This window comes from Ostrea edulis, chromosome 10 (assembly GCF_947568905.1).
Source record: "Ostrea edulis chromosome 10, xbOstEdul1.1, whole genome shotgun sequence".
NCBI lineage: Eukaryota > Metazoa > Mollusca > Bivalvia > Ostreida > Ostreidae > Ostrea > Ostrea edulis.
Window position 1 is genome coordinate 23,908,144 of NC_079173.1, and position 23,623 is coordinate 23,931,766.

Genomic DNA, 23,623 nt, shown 5'->3' on the forward strand with positions numbered 1-23,623 from the left:
TTTCTTCCGGATAAAAACGGTATTTGAGAAAACGGGAAGAAAAAAAAAAAAAAAAAAAAAAAAAAGATTGTCAGAATTTTTTCAACTGTTCTTTTAGGGAGGTAAACTACAATGTCAGAATGACTGATTTGCTTTTAAAACATTAGTGAAAACATAAATATTAGCAATAATAATGCATTGCTTTTGCCCAAGATCGTGGGTTCGAATCCAGCTGGGGTTTTGATTTTATTTCCAGATTGATTTGACTAAAATAAGTAAAATTGCAATTTTTTTACTGAATAAAGTAAATTTAAATGTTTTCAATTTCAAAATAGCATTGTATACATCCTTCACTTTTCATCTATACATATCAAAAGAACTCTGACGTATTATTCATTGGTATTCCTCCTTAAAAATAAACATGAAGCACTAGTGACGACAGATCCACCGAAAGCCAGTTGATATCCTGAGAATTCACGAGATTTACGTGTTGGTGTAAAGATAATAAGTTCTGTCTTTCCCTGATTTATTTTCAAGTAGTATGTTGTTTTGCATCCAGTTGTCGATATCAGAAAGACACTGTTGAAGTCTGTCTGCAATGCTGTCCCAGTTGTCGTTTGAATTTATCATCAAGCAATGGTAACACATGTTATCCTCAAATTTCTCCGACTGGTTTGGAGAACATGCAATATAGACGAGGTCCTAATACAGATCCCCGTGGAACACCAAATTGGTGTAGGAACTTTTTGGATACCGTAGATCCCACAGCAATTTGTTGACATCGACCAGCGAGATAAGACTTGATCCATGACAGAGTCGACCCCGTGATACCAAAAGCATACTTCATACGTCTGATCAGAATACTATGGTCTATGACGTCGAATGCGGCTGAAAGATCAAGCATCACGAGTGCAACAAATGAATTTCCGTCCAATGCAGAGGTAATATCATGGTGAACCCGTAATAGAGCCGTTTCTGTGGAGTGATAATTACGGTAGGCAGATTGGTCGTGAAGCTCGTGAGCGTTCAGATGTTTTTCAAGTCGGGCTGTCACTGCTTTTTGTTTGTATCAAAAGTTTGATACAGGTCTGTATTTTTTAAATCATCCTTGTCAAGTCCTGGCGCTTAATTATAATGGTCGTACTTTATATAAACTTTTTGATATCCGATGGCACGTTTGATTCCAAGAAAGATTTGTGAATAATTTCAGTAATGATTGGTAAAACACACTCCAAACATCGTTTTAAAACTTTTGTGAATATTGGGTCTAATTCGCAAGACTTTGTTGGCGCACCACTGATAATATCACGCACCTCAGAAAGCGACTATGATTGAAACACTGCCAAAGGAAAACCATCAAACTTAATGTCAGCGCGAAGAATTACTTCCATAGAAGGGGACGTGCTCGAAGAACATAGACTGTCTCTAATTTTCTGAATTTTAAAAATAAAGTATTCACCAAATTTGGATGCAAGATCGAGTTCGTTACTATGAACAGATAAAACGGACACATTTGTATTTCCCATAAGATTGTTTGCAAGTTTGAATAGTTGTTTCGAGTCACTGTCTAATTCCTGAATTTCGCTATTGTAGTGCCGCGTTTTACAATGTAGCAAGAGTTTAGTAACCTGGATACACTTCTCGTTCAATGATTCCTTGTGGACAGACAATTTTGTTTGTCTCATTATCCGTTCAGCCCTCCGACGATCTCTCTTGGCAGAATGAAGATCGTCTGTAAACCATGGGGTGTTTGGGCATAAAGTCATTTTAATCAACCAAATTGATAAATTACAACATTTGATCTAGTTTCAAGTCTCAACTACTTGTATAATAAATTATAAAACTGAAATACACGTATACGAGTATAAAAATATAAGATATATTAGATGAAACAGAAAGTGTAATATCACGCACATTTAGAACTTTTTGATTAATTAATCCTTCCGCCACAAAATATAGTCCCTGCAAAACCCTTTCAAAATTTGAATTGAAACATTTTTCCCCCAACTGGATAGGGATCAGTAATCGATGTGTGATACGTTTGCACTAGTGGGATCAGTATTGAACCAGTAAATACTTTATTATAGCATCCTGCGTAGTTGTGCTCAGAAGATCAGAGGATAACTTCCTTAAAACCAGATCTTTGATTCGCTCCAATATTATGATGTCGCTGATACTTTATTAACGACATCAGCTATCGCAGCGGATCAATGATGTGGTTTTAATCAGACTGAGATTCAAGGGGCCCCGAGTTCAAATCCGGGTCTGCATGGTCCGTTGCATTTCCTAAATCTAGACAGTTGCGTCTGAGTTAAGTACATCATGTTGGGATTCCCCTCATGCACACTGGGCTATTTATAGACGCATAGTGCTCAATGATGATAACAGTCCAAAAAGAACAGATTATACGTTTGAGGAACAAAAGAATAAAAAGAATTCAGATAGCAAAGTTAACTGGATATGCTCCATCTATATACCGGACTTGAATGATATGATACGCATGTGCAAGTGGTTCCACCAATACATTGTACATAGCGCCGAATGTATTAATGGGTTCCCTCTATATCTCCTTTTTGAATAATCTTCTCAATGATTTCTTATGCATGCTAATGTTTTCAAGCATGCAATTAATGGAAAGTTAATAATTTTTTAACATTAATTCAGCTACGTATACATTAAAGCAATTCTGTACATTTTAAAAACATTGAATGATATACAGTTTAAAATGAATCGATTTTCACACACAGAAATCATTACAAATTGACAACAACAAAGATTTTCCTGTGCCTGTTTGGATAACGATCACACATTTCAATGCCTTAGGCAGATGTGCACAAAAATCGGTATCGATTTGATAACACCAGAATCATCTATCATAAGACACTACAGACCAATTAATAATGTGTTTACAACGTCAACAGTACCAGTAACCACATGGACCGTTCTACGAAACAAACAGAAATCTGATTGGTTAAGTTATAAACGTAAGACAGTGGGACTAACCTCATGTTAAGCGTAAGTAAAACTTTAAGCGAAATTCGGTTGTCCTTTTAAGGTCATTTAAGTTGTGATTTTGTCCAAAAATTGTCATTTATCTGAATTGTGTGCACGTCAGGTGTCGGTCAAACTTTTCGCTTTTTCGACTTATTTTTCTGAACCACCTGTTTACTGTGATGAATTAATATATATCTATATCAGGTGATAATTCAAGATGCAAACTGTGATTTTCACCAGGATTGGGATATCAAATGAAATTTGCAGAAAATGATATTAAGATGTTTTTTGTGTTTGAAAATGAGAAATACATGAAATCATAAATTATATATTGTAAGCTTTGTAGTTCTGTGGTTCTTAATGTCTACAAAGTTCAATGTAGTATAAATATTAAATATTTCAACATATTATCACAAGCTAGTATATATATATATATATATATATATATATATATATATAACAAAAAGCCTGCAACATGTAATCCGTTGGAAAAGTGTTTAGCTAGTTTTGTAGTGTAGCTTTAGTGCTTTTTGTTAATTATATTTGTGTTTTCTCCATAATGTAATCCTTTCACGTCCTGACGAAGGGAAAGATTGTCCCGAAAATTTGACAATTCCAATTGTTCTTGTCGTTGGTCATTCTAGTGTTTTATATAATTATTTTCCCTGACCATTGTATCTATTTAATATAGATCCGACAGTTTTGGATACTGAATGTTGTTGGTTCTTTAGTGCTTTATATATATATATATATATATATATATATATATATATATATACCTTTCATATACAGTACATGTAATACTTGTATGAGGCCCATCGACCTTATCCGTCACTTGAGTAACAGAAGCTCAAAGGGCTACGTAATTTATCATAACTGCATATATAACCTAAATTCTAGTATTCAGCAGCAGTATAAAACAAGATGTATTTTTCAAGCTAACCCCCCCCCCCCCCCGAAAGTGCTCATACTGACGGAAGAATTTACAAAATATATGTTAAAACACTATCAGACCACATTGGATCCAAGCTAGAGTCAGAAGTTTTACTCTAGGAATCCTGAAATTTATAATTATAGTAGACGCCTTCCCGCTCTTGCTAAATATGCATTCCGTGCAAGTAAAGCTTGATTCATTCAATATTGTTTAACGTCCCTCTTATATGGAGACGTCGCCATTGCCGGTGAAGGGCTGCAAAATTTTGGCCTATGCTCGGCGCTTGCAGCCTTTGAGCAGGGAGGGATCTTTCTCATGCCACACCTGCTGTGACACGGGGCCTCGGTTTTTGCGATCTCATCCGAAGAACCGCCCCATTTAGTCGCCTCTTACGACAAACAAGGGGTACTGAGAACCTATTCTAACCCGGTTTCTACGGGAGGCAAGTAAAAATGAGAATAGTAAAACACATTACATGAAACACTAGTACGGCCATTTGGGCTTGCTCCAGAGTTACGATTCCTTGTCATGGGGTCAGAAAATTTTAAAGTTTTGGTAGAAGCCTTTCAGCATTTCTTCAAATTTTTATTAACTATTTATGAAATATCAACACAAGTATTTAAGAAAGCTTTCAAAAATTGTTTAAATTATATGCATGTAACCAGTTAGGACACATCCTAGAGTCTGAACACCTAACCCCGCCCGGGGACCGGAATCATGAAATTCATACCGACTGTGGACAGAGGCAAGTTGCTATAACAATTTCTGCTCCTCCTAAATATTCAGTTTACTTTTATCTAGAAGAAGTTTATTAAATGTAATGGACATTAACAGTATCTGACCATACTGACTCCGTCCTTACTTGGAACCTACACCCCTGGAGTTACGAGATCCACATTTTTGTTACACCCCTTTCTGCTTTTCCTAAATAAGCATTTAGTTTTTATATAGTATCAGCAAAATAAAAAAAAAGTCTTTCAAGTTATAGAGACATTTCATCAAAATGACCATTTTGACCCCAACCTGGTACCAAAACCCTCATCTCTGGTATCATGAAATTTCCAATTTTGATAAAGGGCGACCTGCTCCTTCTATGTTTAAAGAAAGTTTGACACATAAACACTATATGCCAAATTTGGCCTCACACTAGAGGCAGAACCCCTACCCTTGGGGATCAAGAAATGTTTTTTTGGTAAAGGTCTTCCTGGTCTATATGACAATGCATTTAATTTTTCTTAGAGAGTTCACGTCTTATGTACATGTACTGTTAATGCATGGGGTACTGGGGACTACTCCTACCTGATCCCCACGGGACCTTACAGAGTTGACGTCATATACATGCACTGTTAATGCCATGTAGTTGTAGAGAAGATTTTTCTTAATTGGCTAATTTTTGGCAGTTTTTGCCCCGCCACTAAAGCCCCGGAGACACAAGAGTCCTGAAATTCACAATGTATGTCCCAAGTGTCCCAAAGATGCTTCATACCAAATTTGAAAGAAAATAATTTAAGGACAGATGTCAAAAGGAAGTTAAAAATGTTCGATTGTCAAAGCTCACAGACAGACGCAGACCAATATCAATTATAGATCACCGGAGCGATTGATCAAGATTTTTCGTATGATTATTGCATGGACGATATTTGCATGGTTTTCGAATAAAAAGGAACATGCATGGAAGTGAGCTACTTTACTCTCTATGAAAGTCATGTGAGCTACTTTACTCTTTTCCCAGGTTACGTGATCTACTTTACTCTGTATGGAAGTCACGTGATCTACTTTACTCTGTATGGAAGTCACGTGAGCTACTTTACTCTGTATGAAAGTCATGTGAGCTACTTTACTCTGCCTGAAAGTCAAGTGAGCTACATTACTCTGTATGGAAGTCACGTGAGCTACTTTATTCTGTATGAAAGTCACGTGAGCTACTTTACTCTGAATAAAAGTCACGTGAGCTACTTTACTCTGCCTGAAAGTCACGTGAGCTACATTATTCTGTATGGAAGTCACGTGAGCTACTTTATTCTGTATGAAAGTCACGTGAGCTACTTTACTCTGTATGAAAGTCACATGAGCTATTTTACTCTATGAAAGTCACGTGAGCTACTTTACTCTGTTTAAAAGTCACGTGAGCTACTTTACTCTTCATGAAAGTCATGTGAGCTACTTTACTCTGTGTATGAAAATCACGTGAGCTACTTTACTATGTGTATAATTTTCTTCAAACTTTATACAGTGGCACATGTACATGCAATTTGACACCGAAAACTCCACTACACTTCAGCTGCCATTGCAACGAGTCGCCAAGTTTGAAAAAAAGGATTTTGTTTTATAGATAAAGAGGATTTTGTCTTGTAAATGTTCAGGATAAATGACGAAGATTTTTTTTTTAAAGACAGTACTACTAGCAGCTGACTTGTTCTTCGTGGGGATTTTACCCCACCCCTATATGGACTCAAAGAGATGGGGACATTTTCCAGATTTTTAAAATTCCTGTTTACCTGCAGAATTGTTTAAATTATAGTACAGTAGTTTCATAGAGACTTGTTGAATACATTATAAGTATGTACAGACAACGATCGACGTTGTTCGGGAATATCCCGACTCGGATGACCTCATTAACGAAAAATGTTCGATATTCCTATTGTTTCGACGTTCGATGAAGATGTGCATCTGGGTAGAATTGTATATACATTGAGCTTATAATTGGTAATTTACGAGCCTATCCAGTTCCTGAAGTTTACCCATATTAATTGCACGAAATCCTTTCACTAGGTATCATTACTTATAAGGTTTGTTACTGACCGTCTATGGATATATAACTGGTCGATCAGTGGTTGAGTGTTCGCCTCATAACCGGGGGATCGTGAGCCCGAGCCCTGCTAGAGCCAAGGCCGCGTCAAACCTATGACGTTAACATAGGTAGTGATTGCTACTTCGCCAAACGCTCAGCATTTAGAAGTGAGAAGGTATGCCCTTAAAAACGGAGGTCCCATATCGCGACAGGCGAACCTCACTGCTACGGCCCAGAGAGCTATGCATAGGACCACATTTGTGGCACTTCACCTACAGCTAGTGACGTCTCAATATGAGTGAATAATTCTCGACGGGACATTAATCAAACGGATATACATGTATATTCAATGGTCACTGTAGCTCAGTGGTAGAGCGTTAGCTTCGCAACCGTGAGGTCGTGAGTTCGAGCACCGCTAGTTTCATGGCCGTTTCAAACCTAAGAAGTAAACATAGGTAGTGATTTGCTCCTTCGTCAATTGCTCGGAATTTTGAAGTGAGAATCACGGGTCTTTCGGATATGACCTTAAAAATGGAGGTCCCGTTTCGCAACAGGCGTTGTCACGATAAAGAACCCTCACTGCTACGGTCATGAGCACTAAGCATAGGTATGAATTTGTGGTATTTTCACTTCAGCTGGCGACGTCTCAATATAAGTGAAAAATTCTCGACGGGACGTAAATCAAACAAACAAACAATGGATGAATCTTTTGGATGTAACCTTAAAACCGATAAAGAGCCCTCACTGCTACGACCTTTAGAGCCATGCATCTATCAAAATTATGCATAATTCAAAATAGTGCTCACTTCATCTGTATAGTCCGCAATGTCACTATATATGAGTGAAACATCCTCAACTGGAACATAGACCAACAATAAAACAATGAAATGCAGATTTATGTAACTTAATTTTTTCGGGATAGAATTATGATTTGAAATCAAAAAGCTACATTGCTGAGTGGCAAAGTTTAATAATCCGTGTTTATTCTACAGCTGTCACCAAAACCTTTGACACTAAGGGGAATACAACCTTGGTTTAATGGATTTTCTTCCGACAGTTTGAAAACTTTATAAACTCGCCATATTGCCTTGCAATCACAGATGTTACAAGTGTTCTTTTATGTGCATTTCATACCCATCCGCAGTATCTGGAATGTATGAAACACCAAATCTATCATAATGTTATCCAAACAGTTTTAGTTCTCTCTGCTTATTTGGAGATCGATTTCCTTTTGAACTATACTCTCTAAATGAAGTATTACACCTGACAATTGAAATAGACAACATTATTCATTTCTACTGGTGTCTATAGAATCTACTGCGGATAACTCCTTTACCTGAACAGGATATAGGGCTCACGGCGGTTGTGACCGGTCGACAGGGGATGCTTACTCCTCCTAGGCACCTGATCCCACCTCTGGTGTGTCCAGGGGTCCGTGTTTGCCTGACTATCTATTTTGTATTGCTTGTAGGGGTTATGAGATTGATCACTGTTCGCTACCTTCACCTTTCGAAGTTCCATATAATGATGGAACAATAAACATAACATAACATCAGTATTGTGTGAAATATTGTTATTTATTAGACGACAATAAACAAATATTATCATTCTATATAATGATAACAAAAACAAGCTGAGGGGAGATCTAGACAATACTGACAGCACAAGTTGCTTCTATAAAAAAAATTCCTGAATATGATAAAGTGATCTTCCCTGTTATATAACTAAAATTATAAACTTGACAAAATAAAATATCTAAAATCATCGAATAATATATACAATACAAAAACCATCAGCCACAAAAGGCAAAAACATGTTTGCAACCCCCACACAAAGAGGTAGCTACCTATTATAACACATCAACATCACAACCCTGAAAGATAAGGAACCAGTAGGCACATCATTATGCAAAAGCTACAATACACCAACTATGAACAATTCTGAGAACTAAATTAAATACATGTAAAGAAGCCTATAGGCTCGTGACATGGTACCTAACCTTAAGTTATGTACACAAGATTCAGAAGTGAGGAATAATTCACATAGCAGTTGACTTCTGACCTGTGTGCTGAGATTTTCAGGAAGTAGACTAGAATATACACAGCAGTTGACTTCTGACCTGTGGTGTTTTGTGGATTTAAGTCTATTTTGCGGATTCACACTACTAGTAATATACATGTATATTCAAGTGGTCGTTTTCCTTCTTTCTCCCCCCCCCCTTTTTTTTATATACTTCAAACATTCGTTACTAGCTTGAAAATACGGATGTATATTTAATTGTTGTTATAAAATTCAGAAATTCATTTCAAAATTAAGGATTATCTCCCTCATGCATAGCTCTTATCCTTGGACGAATTTGGCTCCACTCTTTTGGCACGCTGTTTTTGGCTATATTTAGCTCTAAAACTTCATAGTTGTTTCGGATTTCAAACATTTCGGTTGAGCATCACTGAAGAGACATTATTTGTCGAAATGCGCATCTGGTGCATCCAAATTGGTACCGTATAAGTTTTACATTATGACCCCTGGGTCGAGGCCTCTGCTGGTGGACTGTTAGTCCCCGAGGGTCTCTACAGCCCAGTAGCTAAGTACTTCGTTACTAGCTTGAAAATACGGATGTATATTTAATTGCTGTTATAAAATTTAGAAATTCATTTCAAAATTAAGGATTATCTCCCTCATGCATAGCTCTTATCCTTGGACGAATTTGGATCCACTCTTTTGGCACGCTGTTTTTGGCTATATTTAGCTCTAAAACTTCATAGTTATTTCGGATTTCAAACATTTCGGTTGAGCATCACTGAAGAGACATTATTTGCCGAAATGCGCATCTGGTGCATCCAAATTGGTACCGTATACGTTTACATCAACCACGTGACGATGTCCAAAGACTTACTTTATCTTGATGTGCTATTGTTTTCTTTATTTGTATTCCGATAATAAATTTAGTCAATAAACGACGTTTAGAATATTTACATCCAAAATTTTCTTTAATGTGATTTTAAAAAAGATTATACCTATAAAGAAGTCATTGTTACACAATGTCATAATACATAATATATACTACTCAAAATTTGATAAGGATCATAGATATTTTTCTGTTTAAAAATTAATAACTGCATAACTGGCAATATTGTGTCCAAGTGAAATCAAAAACGTCTTCAACAAACTTGCACGTGCATTTCATGCCATGGGAAATGCGTTTCTCATCACAGTTTATGATTTTGCTACCATTGCACGATTTTCACTCAGGCATCGGTGTCTGATTCTTTCTAAAATTTCAAACTCACTTGAGTGTTTACACTACGTTTATCAACACAATGCCCCCTCAACGTGTAAGGTGTCGCCTGACGACAGAACAACTGGGCAGATGTATTGGAATGCTTGACGCTGGCTATTCACAACGTGATGTTGTAAATGCACTAAACGTCAGCCAGAGCGTTGTAAACAGGGCCTGGAACGACAGCAAATTTTTGGTACAGCAGCACACCGACATGGGGGTGGTTGTCAGAGGTCGACAACCCAATGCCAAGATCTTTTTGTGGCTCTTCAGGCACGACGCCATCCTTTCTGGACAGCAACCAGTCTACGTAACGACCTCCTGAACGCCTCGGGGGTGAATGTTTCCACTCAGACGATACGGAATCGGCTTCACAATGCAGGTCTTAACTCGAGAAGGGCATGCGTTCGAGTCCCTCTGACTGTTCGACACCGGCGGGAGCGATTGGGCTGGGCTGAAGATCATGTCACTTGGACACAGAACGATTGGGTTCAAGTTCAGTTCACCGATGAGTCCAGGTATTGTTTGGACTTTACAGACAGGAGGCACCGAGTGTGGCGACGACAACGTGAACGTTTCCATGATGCCAACATCAGTGAACATGACCGTTATGGTGGTGGTTCCATCATGGTCTGGGGTGGAATCAGCAGGTATGGAAGAACATATCTTCATGACCTGAAGAGAGGAACAATGACGGGGGTGCGGTACCGGGATGAGATCCTCGATGCTTACGTCAGACCCTACGCTGGTGCTGTTGGCCCTGAGTTCATCCTGATGGATGATAACGCCCGTCCCCATCGCGCCATGGTGGTGGAGCAGTACCTTCAGCAGGAGACTATTATCCGTATGGACTGGCCAGCACGCTCGCCGGACTTGAACCCGCTTGAGCATGTCTGGAACATGCTGCAGGTTGCCCTTTCACGCCGTAGAGCACAACCCACGACTTTGGCAGAGCTCGGAAACGCCCTCGTGTAAGAGTGGAACAACCTTCCCATTGGAAACATCCGGGTGCTTATTAGCAGCATGGTCGACGTTGTCAAGCCGTCATTGATGCAAGGGGAGGCCATACCCGGTATTGACACTTCATCGACTAAGTGTAATGATGGACTATCCCCAAAAACTGTGTACATGTAATTCTTTCTCTGGTTTGCTGTTAACAGTTTGTAATGAAATGCCTTTTGGTGTTGTTATCAGATTTCAAGCATTCCGTATTGATAAAAGTTCATGCCGTTCATGAATTTTCATTCATAACCTGAGTAAACACGTTTCGGAGTCAAATTTATGTCTTTTGTTATGTTATTGGTAAATTACACACATATAACCTAGTGATCCTTTTCAAATTTTGAGTAGTATATACATGTATAAATATTCATCATAATGTTCAAATCCCGTGGGGATCCGGGTTAGAATAGGTCCTCAGTAGCCCTTGCTTGTCGTAAGAGGCGACTAAATGGGGCGGTCCTTCGGATGAGACCGCAAAAACCGAGGTCCCGTGTCACACCAGGTGTGGCACGATAAAGATCCCCCCTGTTCAATGGCCATAAGCGCCGAGCATACGCCTAAATTTGAAGCCCTTCACCGGTCTTGGTGACGTCTCCATATGAGTGAAAATTCGCGAGAGAGACGTTAAGCAAGATACAATCAATCAATCATAATGTTCAGTGGGTGCTGAAAACATCAGTTTTTAAGGTCATCTCCGAGGAGCCGTGACATTCACACCTGATGTCGAGCGTTTGGTGATGGAACTGTCATTACCTGTTTTAACGACTTAGGTCTGTGGCGGCCGGGATTCGAACCCTGACCTTCTGCATGCGGGGCGAACGTTTTACCTCTAGACCATCATGGCTATTGCAAGTAATTGACAAAATGATCAATGTAACTGAAAGTATTTAATTACAGTTCAATATAATTGATCCCATCCATGGTTATAACAATCTAGTTTGCCAATGCAACCTGTCGTTGAGTCAAATACTGTCTGACGTGTTTTATATCGATTGTTAGGCCGTTCTTTAAACACTGAATTTGACTACAGATTACTGTTTATCTGATCAAGATAAAGGGCTCATGGAGGGTGTGACTGGCCGTACTTCTCCCGGGCAGATGATCCCACCTCTGGTATGACCAGGGGTCCTTGTTTGCCCAATTGTTACTTTTGCATTCCTTAATTTTATAATAACTGTTTTTTATCATCACTTTTTCATCCATCCATTTCATAAAAAATGTTCCTCATTTTTAAATAAGGAAATCACCATCTTAAATGCTAGTATATCATTAGCTGCAGAACTGTAGCTCTCTGAAAAAATATTTTGGCATAACAGAGAGCTACAGAGCCACCCCTTATAAAAACCTTCGATTTACGGCGCACAAAAAGCTGCGCACGGTTGAGGACTTATTGTATTCTTGAGTTGCTGTCTCATAAATTTAATATAAAAAAATTCTTAACATATTTTCCTACTATACTTGTGTCTAAACATACCTTCAAATAATCATTAAAGCCCCATACGACCCGGCTACCTAACATGGCTACGTCAACAAACGAAATCATTTGAAGCTGGGAGTTTTCAGGTCGTATGGGGCGTTAATGAATATTTGAAGGTATGTTTAGACACAAGTACAGTAGGAAAATATGTTAAGAATTTTTTGATATTAAATTTATGAGACAGCAACTCAAGAATACAACGATATAAGGCCTCAACCGTGCGCAGCTTTTTGTGCGCCGTAAATCGAAGGTTTTTATAAGGGGTGGCTCTGTAGCTCTCTGTTATGTCAAAATATTTTTTCAGAGAGCTACAGTTCTGCAGCTAGTATAACATGTATTTATAATTGCTTAGAAAATAGTTCCAATATTTTCTTCATTCCATTACTTAGCTCTCGAAGCAAATTATTGAAATTTATGTTTTGATATGCTTGAAGTGCTATTACAACTTGTACATAGATCAGCATCGTTACAAACCAAGCATAGCTCTTCTCAGTACTTTCAGTACCTTGATTAAACAACACAGTGGATTTCCATGCAGAGAAAGCCTCTTTATGACGTACGGACTAGTCCCTCTGTGAGGGTATATGCATGTTACTAGGGAGGACAAGGAACGACCTTATGCTTGTTTAATTTACGTCGACCCCATCGAAAAATTTTCACTCATACTGATTGATTGTATCTTGCTTAACGTCCCTCTCGAGAAGTTTTCACTCTGACATATGGAGACCGGTGAAGGGCTTCAAATTGAGGGCTATGCTTGGTGCTTACGGCCATTGAGCAGTGGGGGTTCTTTAGCGTGTCGCACCTACTGTGACACGGGAAATCCGTTTTTAACGTCATCGCCGAAGACCCGTGATATTCACACCTGTTGCCGAGCGTTTGGCGATGAAACAGTCACTACCTGTTTTACGACTTCGGTATGTCGCGTTACTCATACTGAGACGTCTCCAGCTGTAGATGAAGTAACACAAATTAAGATTTATCCTTAGCGCTGACGTGTCCAATGTCCATGGCTCGAATTCACGACCTCCACTGAGCTACCGCGACCTGAAATGAAGCGAGCTCTAATGGTTGGTCCACAGGACCCTGTGTGTTGGTTGGTTGTTTTAAAATCATTTAACGCCCCGCTCGAGTTTTTTTCCCACTTGTATAGAGACATCACTATTACCGGTGAAAGGCTGCAAAATTTAGGCCTATGCTCGGCGCTTACGGCCTTTGAGGAGGGAGAGATTACCTGCTGTGATACGGGGCTTCGGTTTTTTCGGTCTCATCCGAAGGACCGCCGCATTCACTCGCCTCTTACAACATTCTTATAAAGCAAATCACCTCTTCCTTTTAGATAGAAATTAACATTTTAAGCGATTTCTTTGTGTATTCATTCCACCCTTCCTTGTGCGTAAAGAAGCCAATCGCGCCATCGTCACTGCTCTACAACATCTTTCAACTTTTCGTTTTAATTCATGGGGCATCCATGGCCGAGTGGTTAGAGCATCGCGCTCAAAATCACACGACCTCTCACCTCTGTCGGCGCGGGTTCGAATCCCGCTTGCTCCGGTAAGTGAGAAAGTTTCCCAGTTTACTTTCGGAAGGTCGGTGGTCTCTTCCCAGGTACATTGTATCTGGGTTCTCTCTTCCACCAATAAAAAACTGGGCACCACCAGTGTGGCGGAAAACATCAATCATATCTTATAGACGAAGGCAGTCTAACTAAGATTAGATGTACCAACCTATACCGTGTAGACGTGTAGTTCAGCGGTCCGACCAGATAGGCGTGTCGTTCAGTGGTCCGACCAGATAGGCGTGTCGTTCAGTGGTACCTGATGGAGACCGGAATTAGGGAGGTACTCTACATCGTCTCCGGGGTAGCATACCTCCTTAAAGTCAAGGGGCCCGATGTTTAAATCCCTGTCTGACCGGTTACATTCCCCTTCTTTCTCATTACAGAAAGAACATGTACAAACAGAAATATATTTAGTATAAGCTAATAATTTTCAAATTAAAATGAATAATTTGTAATTTTGAATTAGTAATAATGAAACATCAATTTAACATCAAATTTAGATTACAAATTATCAGTTTGCTCACAGACTATTTAGGCCTACTTAGAATTTTGAATGGAAGACCAAATAATTTAAAAAAAAAAATACATATGATTACGTGAACAAATCTTTAGAAACCCATAATATAGTCTAAGTTTATTGTGTACAATCAAACATGTAAAGAATATATTGATACTGAAATGTTCAAAGAGGACGTTTCTATCGACTAAAAGCTTTAGGCACGTGTACGTTACAATAGGAAACTGACCCAGTACAAAATATATGAAAAACGTGGATTTTCTTCACCTCCACTATGGACTCTCGTATAGCCCATGCATCGTTTTCTGGTTGTTAAGCACAGTAGGTAAACAGACGTTTGGATGCGTTCGCTACACATGAGCGTGGTCGTATAAAAGTATATCAATAAACCCTGTTATTCTGTACAAATTTTGAATTATTACTACAAAAAGAAATTCAGGGGGAAAGATGTAAACTAGCAATGAGGTAAGCTATAATCATACAATTTAGTTGATTGATTGATTGAATATTGTTTAACGTCCTTTCGAGAATATTTCACTCATATGGAGACGTCACCATTGCCGGTGAAGGGCTGCAAAATATGGGCCTATGCTCGGCGCTTATGGCCTTTGAGCAGGGAGGGATCTTTATCGTTCCACACCTGCTGTGACACGGGACTTCGGTTTTTGCGGTCTCATCCAAAGGACCTCCCCATTTAGTCGCCTTCTGCGACAAGCAAAGGGTACTGAGGACCTATTCTAACCCGGATCCCCACGGGATTTAGTTTAATTTACTTTTCAAATGACATTAACGAATATGTAATATATGTTTCTTTGAATATCTTTTTCACATTACAGATATTGACATGACATAACAATGGCAGCGGGAACGCCCTTTCTGTGCGGCTTCTGCGCGGGAGTGATAATTTACTTCCTGCTATCGAGCTCCTCAATATTCATTGTTAAGTATGACTCTAAGGACATAAATATCCAGCCACTGATAGACAAATTCTATCAAGAAGAGGAAGTGCATTTCTGGGGCTCCAAACGTTCATCTAATTCTTCAAATAACGATTTTAGATCCTATAAATGTACGTATAATATCTTATCTATCAGAATTAGACCATCACATCGAAAAACATTTTTAATCTCTTTGATTCTTGAGCTCAGTCAAACCTTACCACGTCAAGTCTACGACGTTAAATGGGTAGTGCTTGTTTCTTTGCTAAACTCTCGTAAGAATAGCCGTGTTTCGATTTCCTCCGGAACACAGTGTTTATTCTGTGTTTAGTCACACCGCGTCAAAAATGTTATACAGGGTTACTTCCGGTTTATCGTTGTTTACCTTTGTTTACCAACAGTCGACACTTCGTGTAGGCCTAATAAGGTGCAGATAGCCTTAATTTTGTCGATCATCATGAAATTGAAATACACATGTAATAGTTTGGGGTGTATGCAGTACATATTTGTTTATGAGCGTTTGATAAGCTACTATTAATCTACGGAATACAATGAAAGACTTCGTCAAGAACAGAAGAAGACGATGTTGTCGTGTAACTCGCACAAGGCCCAGCTGTCTAGTAACCGGAGGGGGGAAGGAAAAGAACGTATTAGACTCAGTGAAACCTGTCAAACAGGTAAAATTATAATTATGACATTTTATATATGATTAAACAAAACACAATGTGCACTGCTTCATAAAGCAGACATTAGGTCCAGTACAGTCTAGGGTCTATGTGAAATAGAATTTACGTTACCAAATCAGGGTCAAAATGGACATAAACATGTAACATGTATAATTATTGATATAAGACATAAATAATGACAATATACAGTGAAGAGTAATATATTAGCTATAACATTATAGGCAATATAGGTATTTGAAATAGCTTTATTATTCAAAGCTAGTTTAGATGGAATTAGACTGGGTTTCTAAGTGCAATGGTATAGCCATATGTGGGTGAGGATAAAATTATCTACTTGGGTATAGTCAATATGCTGTCTAATTTGTAAATAATTATTTATCAACTAATACTTGTGCCACAATTAAGTCTTTGGAGTTTGATTTCCTATGATATACTCATGTAATTGGAAGAATTTTTAGCATGACTATTGGTTATTGTAGTCATTTTATTGACTTTTCACAATCCAGTAGGTATTTGTGATTGCTACACAAATGACCCATCGTTTCCTCTGCGTGAACGCTTTTCCCGGGTTTGGGAAAAGGTAAACTTTCACATCTTCCTAAATGTATATCCCTTGCTATCCTTTATCTGATTTGTGCCGCAAAATCTATATTTTGTCAATGCAATTTTGTTACCAGTGTAAACAAAATTAACCGGAAGTACCCCTGTGGAACATTTTGTTCATATCACGTGACCGGCGTGGCTAAATACGAAAATTCCCGGGTGTTCTGGAGGAACTCGAAACACGGCTATTGCAAATCTTTCGGTAGGTTGGTTGTATATCGTTTAACGTCCCTCTCGAGAATATTTCACTCACATGGAGACGTCACCGTTACCGTTGAAGGGCTGCAAAATTTAGGTGTATGCTCGGTGCTTACGGCCTTTGAGCAGGTTGGGATCTTTATCGTGCCACACCTGCTGTGACACGGGACCTCGGTTTTTGCGATCTCGTCCGAAGAACCGTCCCATTTAGTCGCCTTTTACGACAAACAAGGGGTACTGGGGACCTATTCTATCTAACCAGGAGCAACACGCAAGTCTTTCGAGTGAGACCTTAAATTCTGAATTCCTTTTCGCGACAGGCGTAGCCACGAGAAAGAACCCTCGCCGTTACGGCCCCGACTTCCGACGATGCGGTCCCGAGAGCCATACAGAGGTTTGTAACACTTCACCTATAAAGCTGGTGACGTCTCAATATGAGTGGAACATTTTTGACGAACGTAATGCCATATTGACTCTGTAAATCGATCTTGAGAGAGTAATAATGTAAAACTTGTACGGTACCAATTTGGATGCACCAGATGCGCATTTCGACAAATAATGTCTCTTCAGTGATGCTCAACCGAAATGTTTGAAATCCGAAATAACTATGAAGTTTTAGAGCTAAATATAGCCAAAAACAGCGTGCCAAACAAGTGGAGCCAAATTCGTCCATGGATAAGAGCTTTGCATGAGGGAGATAATCCTTAATTTTGAAATGAATTTCTAAATTTTATAAGAGCAATTAAATATACATCCGTATAATGTGATTTAAGGAACAGCTGCTACGGAAATGTTTTTTTTAAAGGAAAGACCGCATAATATCCATTAAACAAAATCTATAAAAATGATGTTTAAAGAAACATACATTCGTTATTTAACAGAAGTTGGTTGCGGCGGGACGTTCATTTGCTATATTCGTTATCTTTAAACGAACTAATATAAATTAAGATAAAATGACAACCCCCAAAACTTGCCAAATAACAGTTTCAATAAAGAACAAAACTGGTGTAACTTGTGCCTCGTATTACACTCTCTAGATTATGATATTATATCTAGATATTGGTCGAGGCCTCTGCTGGTGGACTGTTAGTCCCCGAGGGTCTCTACAGCCCAGTAGCTTAGTACTTCGTTACTAGCTTGAAAATACGGATGTATATTTAATTGCTGTTATAAAATTTAGAAATTCATTTCAAAATTAAGGATTATCTCCCTCGTGCATAGCTCTTATCCTTGGACGAATTTGGCTCCACTTTTTTGGCATGCTGTTTTTGGCTATATTTAGCTCCAAAACTTCATAGTTATTTTAGATTTCAAACATTTCGGTTGAGCATCACTGAAGAGACATTATTTGTCGAAATGCGCATCTGGTGCATCAAAATTGGTACCGTATATGTTTTACATTATACTGCCTTGGTCAGAGATAGGCAGCAAAGAAATAACATAGGAAGTTGAAAAAAAATATATAGGGATATTTGTTTTTTGTTCTCGAGGTCCCATGGATCCTCATGATGTTGGAATATCGATTGATTTAAACGTATTTTATTGTTTGCATATACAAAGCGATGGGTTACAAGTTCTAGCAACTTAGAAAACCACTTGTACTATTTGTAATAATGTGACATTGCACGCACATTGTAGATAATGATACCGGTGTCAGGAACCTATCGAAGACTGTGAGAGTCCACTGCGTTATCTTTACTAGTGACTACCTCGGACTTCGCCAATCCATCGCGGTGGCCAACACGTGGTCCAAGAGGTGCACCTCCGCCATCTTTGTCGGAAGAAAGCATAAGCAACCTTTCATTTTCCCTACGCTACGAACCAATATCTCCTTCTACCAATCAATCGAATATGCCAGAAACGTTTTTAACTACGCAATATCGGATGCATTGAAAAGATACACAGACAAAAATGACTGGTTTTTGTTTGCCACAGATGATACTTTTGTCATTTTGGAAAATTTACGACACTTTCTTTCCAAGCAGAGTTCATCGGAGCCTATATATGCTGGTACAATTTCGAAAACAGTCCAAGGACGCACTTGGTCGTTCCAAAGTGGAACTCTTTTGTTTAGTAAGGCATCTGTTGAAAAATTGAGACATAATTCAAAATTTTTATGTAAGACCAACGATGCGAATGATTTCAGCAAGAATTTGTGCCTTACGGAAGCTGGGTTGGTAGATAGAACACCAATAGACAAAGACGGCGGGTCGTTAATGAATAATCTGCCGCTTAAGGTTTCCTTCAAGCTTAATATTACCGCGGGGGTCAATGTGCAGGTAAGTGTATTTTTCATTAAAAGGGACATTGACACGATTTGAGCTGAAACTTTTCAAATTTTATTTTATTCTCCCCATTTTGTAATGTTTAGAATGCCTAACTAAGGTATTTCTAATGGTCATCAAAAATATGAATGTCAGTTATCGAGGTACATGGGAAACACAGAGCTCAAAATTCTTCGTACATGTACATATATGCAACTAAGGCTCATGCCATGTTTTTGTTTACATAGGTCAAATAGACCAGTAACAGTTTCGATTAAAGCAGATTTCTTTTTAAATGTACAAGTTAATTCTGAACGCAAATAGTTTCTAGTGCTTGGCACATCTCATTTTGTTTTACGCATGCTATTTTCAATTAAGCAATCTATATGTAAACAAAAACAAGACACGGGCCTTGTTTGCATAACAAAGAATTCAACAACCGATATTCAAATTTTGGTTGACCATTAGAAATACTTTAGTTAACCATTATAAACAATAAAAATGAAATTTGAAACTTTCCAGATCAAATCGTGTCCATGCTCCTTTAATTTGTTTTATTGACAGAAACCTTCAAATTTGTGGTAAACTTCTTTCGTACTTCAACATTAAACATTTTGACAGTGGAATACTTGTAGTCCGGTACGCGGCTCCGCGTGATCACTGAGTCTTTTATGGGGCGGCGTCAAGGTCACATTTCTTACAGGGTCTCGATATGATATCTTAGTTCTTACATCTAGTTTATATTTTTTGAAAATACATAAAAGTATAGATATAAACAATAAATCTTTGTTGTGTTATCAAGTGATGAAGTTAGCAACCACTTCAGAAAAAATGCATAGGGTTATGATTTTTTTTCTGCAATGCTTGCTACCTTCATCATCCGATAGAATACCAAAGAAAGCATTTCACTACATACCATCCATTTCGAATACAATATGTACATGTTTTTTTGCAAACGGAATATAGGGAAGGTAATGTTGTTGTGTGTGCAGTTCGTATTTTCTACACTAGTGCAGGGTACAAACATTTGTATGCGTTTGATGTGTTTTCTTGCCGGACATGACTTTACATATCACGTTAATGCTAGTTTCATATTCATCAGGGGAAAAAACCAAACAATACTAAATATCTAATATTGTACATGATACACGTAAATACATTCGGATATTTTTTTAATGATAATTGATATCATCTTATCTTTCAGATACGGCCAAATCCATACATAAACTCCTTTCGCTTTCTAATTACTCACGATATTTATGCACATGAAGTCTTCGTGTATCATATAAGGGCATATGGAATTAGAAAATTATATACATGATTTGTGCATTTTACGAAAAATATAATCAGCATACTGCGCAATATTAGCCATTTTCATTTAACTCCATTAATCATACAGATTGCACATAAGTGTTGATAACTTTTTGTGTGTGTATCTATAGACATGTATGTGTGTGTATATGTACCTGTGTATACCTGATCAAAAGAAAGGGCTCACAGCGGGTGTGACCGGTCGACAGTGGATGCTTACTCCTCCTAGGCACCTGGTCCCACCTCTGGTATATCCAGGGGTTTGTGTTTACCCAACTCTCTATTTTGTATTGTTATAGGAGTCATGAGATTGATCTCTGTTGTGTGTGTGTGTTCATGTTTATGTATTGACTGTACTTAACAGAGCGGATTTTATATGTTCTACAGCACCGTTTCTAGTCGCTTTTTGCTGTTGATACATGCAAATGTTCATGTTGTGAATTCTTATTACTTATGGCATTTTCGACATATACGTGTTGCGGTAGTATATTGCTTTAAGCAAAAGTGGACGCATTAATGTCCTCAAGCACCAACTCTTGTTGCTCCTTGTTGCTATCTATCTGTACAGTGATGGTTGTGCATGAATTTATTTACTTAAGACTTATATTATATCTTTATCAGTATGTATTGTACCTTAACATATTAGTTTGAGCAAATTTGAGCACGAATTCTAGTAGCGCTGTCCATCATATCCCGTAAGCCGTGTTCATCATTTAAAGGGACTGATTCACGATTTTCCTCCAAATTTTGTTTTTCACTTTAAATGATCAAAATCTACAGTCTAATATGTTTAGAAGGTTTCACACAAAAATTAAGGTTATTCATCATGACAGAAGCTCATTATAGAGAGTTTATTATTTGTTTTGAAAACAAAGATTGAGATGTGTTATTGTTTACGGTTTTTTTTTTAAATAAATGGATTTTGATCCAAGTTTTTTTTATATATATCACATCTCAAGTATACTTTGGGTAAAATGTGTCATTTAAAAGTTAAAATTTTGATTGTACAAAATGAAGATGCTTTAAATTACAAAATTAACGTTTCACTGGTTTGTTTGTTTACATTAAAAGACTCGAGTCTTTGTTTACATAACAAAGAATCAAAGCTGAAATATTGCTCTTATCCTTGCATTCAGACGGTCCAAATTTTGGTTGTCAACATTAAATGAGCAATATTTTTCATTTTTAACATCAAAGTTGAAAATCATTTCTTTCGAAAAACGTGAAGCAGTCCCTTTAAAGACTCAAATGTTATAAACATAGACAATTTATACTAAGTTTAAACAACAAATCATACAATATTTTATGTTAATTGTGGAATCTAGTCATCATGCTATATTGTAACACAATCTGAACAAGACTTTATTCTGTCTGTTGTCATGCTATAGATGTTTGTAGATACATATGTATATGTAATCATAAGTGTTGTATGTCATGCCCTGCGAGGCCCTAATTTGGAAATAAATAATTCTATTCTATCTTATCAAGATCTCACCTGGGTTGAATATTCACATCGATCAATTCACAAGTAAGCATAATTTATATTTGTGGGGGCAAAATAATGAGACCATTTTTTTCTTCCATCATTGTAGTGTGACAGTTGAGGACAGTTCTGCAACGTAACTGTCGTCAATCGTATAGTGTTTACTTCCGTTGCTGGATTCAATCTCGGCGTTTCAACAGCTGTTCTCATCGAGTCCTGTCCATACTTAAGAATTAAAGTATGCGTACGTTGTAATGGGTGTTGCATGATAACTCCCGAGGCCGAGAAACGTTTTGAAATATAAAATCGATTAGGCCTTTAACAGAGGCGTTTATATTTCAAACAACATTTTGAGACCGAGGAGGCCAACCTGCCTCATCCACGAAACCAAGAATTTTATTTCTATTCTACTATGGCTCAGGAATATACAGCCGATCGTTTTCATATACAACTACCAATACGCCGGTTTCGAGATACACCCAAGTTATTTCCCTTTGGAGAACTCTCGTATATAGTGAGGCGCGAAACAATTGTTTACACGCGGGAGTGGGACTAATATTCATCACTGCGTAAGTGAATGTACTCAGTAAGTTTCTCACACACTGTTAGATCACCCGAATTCGACTGATACACAAACTAAGTAAGTTATAAGTATTTAGGGAGTAATTAAATACAAAGAGTTCTTATCATATCAAGTTATTTCGTTGGTCATAAGTACCATATAAAAGACATTACTTGCAAATATGACATTGTTTTTATGTTTCCACTTTAGTAAAACATTTCTTTCGATAGTATTTTATATTTCCCACATTTACATATTAAAAGAGAAGCCGCTTTTAATACATTTCATCGTCTTCCTTGCTGAGGTGTAGGTCCACTCTGTCCCACTTAGTCATTCAAAGTTCCACAAAATGCACCTCCTACACATAGCAGCTTCCGAAATCGAATACATGTTGACTGACGAAAAAGGTGAGATTATAGAGTCTACTATTTTGTATTAAATTTGATTTCGATGTTAATATCGATGCGATGTAATTATTTGATCTGCTCAATTCAGCGAAACTACACACACGTGTCTTTGCATTGTTATATTTGTTTACATGTGTATCAATTTAGGAAAAGCAAACGATTGCTTTTTGGTTGAATGCCAAATATCCCAAAGTCATTTATAAATGTGTGTATAGCAAAACAAAAGTACATACCATTTATCCTTATGTGTCTAGTAAACCAGAAGTGATAAAAGAATTAGATACGTTACATGTGGAATATGTTTTGGTTCCTGCTGACAAAGCTTGTAACAGCATGGTCTTTGTTTGTAAGACTCATTATTACAACTGTATTTTAAACGAACTTGGCATTAATTCCCCTTTTGGTAATCGTACTTATACTCCAACTGCCCTTTCAAAAGATGAAATTCTTCAAAACCATGCTTCAGTTTTAGACACATTTAATATCCCAGTCAATGGGTCGGATGAATATAAATTCCCGTACTTGTACTGCATTCGTAAACTACATTAAAGAAGAATTTCATCTTTTAAAAGGGTAGTTGGAGTATAAGTACGATTACCAAAAGGGGAATTAATGCCAAGTTCGTTTACAATAGAG

General features: G+C 37.8%; 1 protein-coding gene across 3 annotated transcripts; it reads left to right on the plus strand.

The window, feature by feature from the left end:
* Positions 1-2,877: 2,877 nt before the first annotated feature.
* Positions 2,878-23,308, plus strand: LOC125665594 (glycoprotein-N-acetylgalactosamine 3-beta-galactosyltransferase 1-like). Of its 3 annotated transcripts, none has more exons than XM_048898308.2 (4): positions 2,878-2,994; positions 15,372-15,604; positions 18,599-19,239; positions 22,128-23,308. In XM_048898308.2, the coding sequence occupies exons 2-4, from the start codon at positions 15,391-15,393 to the stop codon at positions 22,137-22,139; spliced, it is 867 nt and encodes a 288-aa protein (XP_048754265.2). In that variant the 5' UTR covers positions 2,878-2,994; positions 15,372-15,390; the 3' UTR covers positions 22,140-23,308. The 3 variants fall into 3 exon arrangements, with proteins under 3 accessions (XP_048754265.2, XP_048754263.2, XP_048754266.2); XM_048898306.2 differs by lacking the exon at positions 22,128-23,308 and adding an exon at positions 20,429-22,018; XM_048898309.2 differs by lacking the exons at positions 2,878-2,994; positions 15,372-15,604; positions 22,128-23,308 and adding exons at positions 15,616-16,150; positions 20,429-22,018.
* The last annotated feature ends 315 nt before the right edge of the window (positions 23,309-23,623 follow it).

Excerpts from the sequence above, each read along its gene's own strand:
- LOC125665594 (XM_048898306.2), top strand. The coding sequence starts at position 15,391 with ATGGCAGCGGGAACGCCCTTTCTGTGCGGCTTCTGCGCGGGAGTGATA. Across the intron at positions 15,605-18,598 it reads CGATTTTAGATCCTATAAAT|ATAATGATACCGGTGTCAGG; the intron begins GTACGTATAATA and ends CGCACATTGTAG. Across the intron at positions 19,240-20,428 it reads CCGCGGGGGTCAATGTGCAG|ATACGGCCAAATCCATACAT; the intron begins GTAAGTGTATTT and ends CTTATCTTTCAG.